This window comes from Pinus tabuliformis, chromosome 3_2 (assembly GCF_031772625.1).
Source record: "Pinus tabuliformis cultivar Carrire ecotype Pingquan chromosome 3_2, CPIR1, whole genome shotgun sequence".
NCBI lineage: Eukaryota > Viridiplantae > Streptophyta > Pinopsida > Pinales > Pinaceae > Pinus > Pinus tabuliformis.
Genome location: NC_142302.1, coordinates 652,773,004 through 652,779,920, shown reverse-complemented (window position 1 = coordinate 652,779,920; position 6,917 = coordinate 652,773,004). Strand labels below are relative to the sequence as shown.

Genomic DNA, 6,917 nt, shown 5'->3' with positions numbered 1-6,917 from the left:
CTGTTTGAGAACTCTTGTGCATTATGGTCATTGTAAATTTCAGATTGCATATCATTCTTTTGCGTACTCATGCTCTTTTGAAGAAGATTGCTTTGCTGCTCTGATTTCAGCATTTGTTTGTCATGAAAAAATTCATAAATTTATACAACAGTTTTCGTGTTATTATTTACCTTGATTGCTGCTTATACTTGTTGATTTGCGATCTGATTTTCGACTTTACCTCAAAGTAGCTTTCAGATTCCAAGGCGGCTCTTTCTTCGAAATTGTTGTTGTTGTCTCTTGCATTTGATAAGAAATATTTTTTGAGCTTTATGAAACCACTTCATCATAATTTATTTTCACATCCAAATTGGAATCTCCATTTATGTTGGAAGGAGATGGAACAAAGCTTGAACTAATTCAATATGAATTGGGAATGGGAGGAAGAGAACAAATATATTCAAACCAATCTAGTGATTCTTCTTCTATAGGTTTATCTTCAATTTTAAATTTTAAACAATTCAAATGAAATCGAATATTAAAATCAATAATAGACTCATTTTCAAACCTTCGTAGATATTCAATTTCATCACATACATGTTCATAATCATAGTCGTCAAATTTACAAATAAAAATTGTAACAAATTGATCCCAGCTGTGAATTGAGGCAACTGGAAGAGTTCTACACCAGTTTCTGGCTTTTGCCGTGAATGTGAGAGTAAAAATTCTGCATAAAATGCCTTTATCAATTCCTTGAAAATCATAATTTAAAACATTTTGAATAAATTGAAAGACATGATTAAAAGCAGAAGAATTTCTCTTACCATTAAACTTTACCTGAGACAAGAGTCTTACCACTTCGGGTGGAGTATTGGAAGATGCACATCCATGGATATAACTCCAAATTAGAAGTTTAAGAGGAGCCATCGTGATTAAATAAAATGTTCAAATTGAAAAACCTCCAATAGACAAAAAGTCTCAGGCCCTCCTTCTAGCGCCAAAAATGTTGATGCCTCGAAAATAGTTGCAACAACAATGGGGGATAACCACCCGTTCTGGACCTTAAAGCAGTCCTTTTCCGTTTGAATTAGTGGCTCTGACTGGTTTAACTAGGTCCAGTTACATTTTCCCTATCGCTACTGGTTTATGATGTATCTTTAACTACTAATAGACAGGGATACCAGATCATTTCTTCTTATTGATCGGGCAAGAGAATGACCCTTAAGCTAATTTGGGTTCAGCCAAGCCACAACTAAAATTTTGCCTCTTTGAGAAGAAGACTTAAAATAATGTAGAAATTACTCTAAATGCAAACTTATTCTATAATGCAAGCAAAATAAACTAACTTAATCCTATCTTAATTAGGCAGATATAGATCTAACCCAACCAAGATCAAGATATTTAAAGTATTGGGATTTAAATATGTCTTGTATATAATGAATATCAAGTTAATGAAATAGTTCAATTAACTGACATTATGGATACCAAAACACATCTTATTGAGACTTCTTAACTGAAATAATCAATCAACAACACTCAGGAAGAAATTCACAAAACTGATATTGATTGTCAAATCACTAAATCCAATAATTAAATAATAATATGTAGAAATAGTCCATAACAAATCACTATTTAATAAATCAGTTTTATAAGACAGATTTCTGAGTAAATAGTTACTCAGAAATCAAAATTTAATTCATAAGAACAAAGATACATAATAACAATATTGAGACAAACTACCCATATTGACAAAAGTGCACAAACATGAACAAAATGACGCATTCCTGTTATCATAAAAATGAAATTGATATTTGAAACAGTAGTATTAGAAATACCAATTTATTGCATCCATTTCTCTGACCCTGGTCTCCAACAGTCCTTTACATTGCTTAACTTCTGCTTTCAAAACTAGAGCCACAATAGTGCAAACTTTGCCCATCATGCATAATTCAAGATACAGAAGAAAAATCCTCAATAATCCCCAGATCTGAGATTTTCTCTCCTCCCTTCTACAACTCTAAATTCATATTACAAAAGTGCTTTTAGAATTCTAAAATTACATAGGAGAGCAACCTTTTATTCCATTCTGCAATCTGTTATTTATAATATTTGCAAAGGAATTCTTGAAAGGAAAGTTTGTTGAAAAAAATCTGTCCAATTCAATTTTATTTGCTCAAAAATTCCAATCTTCAATTGTTTTAGCATTTTCATTGATTGAGATCCTTTTTTTCCATACCTCTTCTATTGTTTTCCTGCAAAAAGAAATCAAAATAAACTAAGATGCATCAATAAAATCAAAATATCATTTCTGGCATTAAAACATATCCAATCAAATTTAATTTAAATAAATAATTAAAAATAAAATATAAGTTTTCTATTGATGCCTGGGATGGTTTAATTGGCCAAGGATATCACTGACGAATGGATTTGCATTCAGAAGAGGCTTGGACAAATGAAAATGCAGAAAATAAAACTCAGAAAATTGATTTTTTTTTTTTAAATTCGTAGCTTGATCTTTTGCCTGATTTTTGACCCAATAAATGACCAAATTTGTTAGTGAAACCTCCTCAGAAATATTCTCCTTGATTTTATCTTTCCAATGAATCGTCCTAGGCCTCATTTGGCCAAGTAAAACTCAATCTATGAGCCTCCAAATTTGATGAGTCAAATCTAGCACAATTCTGGAATTTCTGTTGTTGCGCTAAAAAAAATCAAAATTTTAATTAAAAATTTAATCCTAAATTAGACTCTAATTATCTAATAATTAATTCTAATTAAATTATTATTATTTTTTAATTTTATTATTTTTTTTTCCAAGGAAAAATCGTAATATTTCATTATGTGGTGAAAAATTACATGTAGTAAATGTTGTTCAGCATATGCTAATTCTTCATGACTTATAAAAGTCTATGGTCTTTCCTATACATGTCTCTGTCATATCCAAAAAATCATCACGCAAGATGATGCTATTTCAAAGCGTCAAAAAACACTACGCAGGGTGTGTGTAAATAGGCAATATATATACTTGCATCTCGCAAGATGCTGCTAGATTTCAAATTAACAGCTTATATACATTACAAAAAAAACAAGTATCAATGGTCGTCCACTCTAGGGTAGACTTGATCTATGTAGGGCCTATGGAAGTATTGGTAATGTGCATTGCCCCTCTGTTCGCTGATTATCCATTGTCCTGTTGGGAGGTGCGTGGCCTCCTTGGATAATCCGTTGGCACAGTGATTGTGTTCCCTGTAAATATGATGAACAATAATGGAGTTAAAATGTGCTTTGAGGTGCATCACTTCATCCAATATATTTAAGAGTGTGGTGTGCATGGCATCTAGTTTTCAGATTGATCCAATTAATGATAATGTTTGAATCTCCAAATAGCTGTAACTCTCTGCAGTCATGGTTTAATGCAAAGTGCATAAGATGTCTGATGGATATAAGTTTAGCAAAATTGTTTGTTCCCATGCCTAAGCCCATCTTCACTTTGTAATGATGATTCGTTGTTATATTAAAAAGGAAACCCCCGCCACATCCATGCTGTTGAGCTGCTCCATCGAAGAAGGCCCAAGGTATAGATTGATCAATTGGATCCGGGTCAGCGGGTCTGCGAATGCGAGGAGGTGTGATGGCCGGCAATTCATGGTATGTTGCGATAATTTTGGTGGTCACCGATTGCCAGCGAATCGATCCATTCTCAAATATCATTTTATTTCTTGCCAGCCAGATTGTCCAGCTGATGATAAGGGGAAAGCACGTGCCATTTGAACCGGAGTGCGTTTGATACCAATTCTCCCATGCCGTAGAGATGGTTTCATTTTCCCACTTACTCACAATTCCTAGCTCCTATGTTACTGTCTTCCATATCTGTTTAGTGACTTCACATGCAAGGAAGAGATGTGTAGTCGATTTCGATTGCTGTTTACACAGGATGCACCAAGTGGGTCCATGTACAGATCTGTGCATGAGTGCTTCCCCAGTGGGGATCTTGTTCCAGAGTAAACACCAAAAAAAGAGTTTAGTTCTGAGAGGGGATTTTAATTTCCAGATGATCGTCCACCAATTCTGCATTACTTCCGGCTTTTTATTTTCAATCAAAACCAGGTATCCTTCCTTTGGTGTATAAAAACCGTGATCTGCCTTATCCCACAGGAGATCGTCTAGTCCTTCTTTGATACGAATATGGGATTCACTTAATGCATTTGTATAGTCCTCCCAGGTTTGATGCCATTCCGGAGGCAGGTTTAGTTGTGTTGTTGTTTTCCATGCCTGCATAAAAATGGAAGTATTCTCCTGGTCCGCTATGTGGGCTATAACTTTTATATTCTGCTGCTCCAGAATTTGAACGAGCTCACGTGGGAGATAACACCTCCTGCCCCCTCCTGTCCATGGATCCATACCTATTCGAGCCCTGGATCCATCATTTATTCTCCAAGTTAAGTGGCTCCAGATGAGAGGCAGCGAAGCCAATAACGCTTTCCATACAGTAGATATACATGTTCTGTTCCATCCAGGTAATCAGATCCAATCCATGAGGTATAGTGGCCAGATGTACTTGTGATATGAGATTGTTGTCCAAAGATTTTGCTTTGTAAGCAAAGTCCATCCCAATTTTGCAGCCAGAGCATGAGCAAAATGTGAGAGGTCCTTCAGGCCCCATCCTCCCCACTTTTTTGCCAGAGTAATGTTATCCCAGCTGATCCAAGCAAAAATTATTTTGTCCTGTTTCCCGCTCCAGAGATATCTACAGCAAATTTTCCTGAGGCAAGCGAGGATGCATCTGGGTATCCAGGCTAAGGCCATCCAGAACACAGGTGAGGCTTCCAAAATTGATTTAATGAGAACTAACCTCCCCGCTCTTGATAGGAAGCGATGGCTCCAGTGGGATATCCGATTTTCCAATTTTGTGATCAGCCAGGTCCAGTCCGTGATCTTGTGTCCCGTCAGTTTGATCCAATAACCCAGATATTTGAACACCTGATCCAATGGTCGAGGATTGTATGGGAAACACTGTAAAGCCAGTTCGGAATTCTTGAGCAGATGTAGAGACCTGTGAGATAGTTGATTTTGAATGGTTGGCCATCATGCCTGTTGCCTTTGAGAAAGAGGCAAGAATCCTGTCAAAGGCAGTCGAGTCCCTTATGCTTCCATCCAAAAATATAATAACATCATCTACAAATAGTAGGTGTGTTAAGAAACATTGTTCAGTGATCTTCAAACCTGTTAATCTGCCATTCTGTTTTTCATAATAGATGAGTCTGCTCAACCCTTCCATAACAAGAAGGAAAAGAAGCGGGGAGAGGAGGCATCCCTGTCTGAGACCCCTTCTAGCATGAAAAAAGGGGTGGCGGAGCCATTAACGAGCAGACTGAAGGTGGGGGAGGTTATACATGCCATTATCCAGTTTGTGAAAGGCAGAGGAAAGCCCAAATGGATAAGTAACATTTTGATATAAGTCCAGTCCACCCTATCGAAAGCCTTCTCCAGGTCAATCTTAAGAACGATGCCTTTTAGACGACGAGCTCGGATGGAATGAATGGCTTCCTGTGCAGAACCAATCGCTTCATGTATTTGGCGGTCTTTGAAGAAAGCAAACTGTTCAGGGAGAATGAACTGGGATAGAATAGGCCTGATACGATTAGCAATGATTTTCGAAATAATCTTGTAAAGACAATTGCAGAGAGAGATGGGACGGAATTCATCAAAAGATCTAGGGGAGTCATTCTTAGGTATAAGGGCAATAAAGGTGGTATTGATAGCATTGTACATCCATCCTGATGAGTGGCATTCCTCTATGACCTGGAGGAGGTCCATGGCCATGAAGTCATAGAACACCAAATAGAACTCAATAGGCCACCCATATGGTCCCGGGCTTTTATCCTTCTTGAACCACTTCAGTACCCCCTCCAGTTCCTCCAGAGTAACTGGCGCGGTTAATTCATTTGCTTCTTCTTCTCCTACATACCGGGGAAAGAGACCAGCCACCTAAATGATGTCTGCCAGGTTGACTTCTTGGGGTGCTCTGAATAAGTTCCGAAAATGAGTTGTACCCAATCTGGAGAGCTTTTGGAAATTGTCTGCCGATTCACCATTGGGAAGGGGCAGCTTCCAGATTGTATTGGTGACCTTCCTTCCTTTGGCGTAATTCTATAAGAATCTGGTATTGTCATCACCCGCCTTCAACCAAATAGCAATGCTCTTCAATCTCCATGCCTCCTCCCTTTCCTTGAGGATCTTGTCTTTCTGGATCTCTAGCTCTATCACTCTGTTTTTCCCTTCTGCTGAGGAGAATCCAAGATTCCTGTCATCCAGCAGGGATTCCAGCTCTGATTCTACGTCCAAGATCTTCTGATCATTTTTGATCTTCTTCTCTTTGGCCCAGGTCTTGGTTATTTGTTTAAGCTTCGAAAGATTGTGACAGAAACCTTTTACAACCATCCTATGATTTGATATAGGATGGGACACCCAGTAGTCTTTGATTAGTTTAATATATTCCTCATCTTGAAGCCAGATATGATTGAAATTAAAAGGAGCCCTTGGCTTTACTTCAGGTCTCAAAATTTCCAAGAATATAGGGGAATGATCAGATTTACCCCCTGCCCCTACCCATTGTCTGTATCTGGACAGTCTCTGGAGAAGGGGGATTTTGATCAAGAATCTGTCGAGTCTCCTAGCCAGGGCAGCCTCTCCCGTCCTCGGTTCCTCCATGTAGGCATCGGCTTGTTCATGGGGATATCAGCCAAATGGTGCTGATCCAGGATGTCTCTGAAGAAATTGGACGAGGGATCTATCTAAGCGAGCGAACCCCAGGATTCCCCATAACCTATTGAGAAGTTGAGATCACCCCTCATTATCAGCTGGTCAACAGATGTCAAGTTTGTGCCTAGAAAGTGTTGCCAGAACTCCTCCCTCCTCTGGCATGGACCGTATACATT

The 6,917-nt window shown here is 38.1% G+C and overlaps 1 protein-coding gene across 1 annotated transcript; it reads right to left on the bottom strand.

The window, feature by feature from the left end:
• Positions 1–4,816: 4,816 nt before the first annotated feature.
• Positions 4,817–6,690, bottom strand: LOC149182351 (uncharacterized). Its single transcript, XM_089414532.1, has 3 exons — positions 6,156–6,690; positions 5,373–5,939; positions 4,817–5,154 (listed from the first exon to the last, which is right to left on the bottom strand). The coding sequence occupies exons 1-3, from the start codon at positions 6,688–6,690 to the stop codon at positions 4,817–4,819; spliced, it is 1,440 nt and encodes a 479-aa protein (XP_089270658.1).
• Between the last annotated feature and the right edge of the window lie 227 nt (positions 6,691–6,917).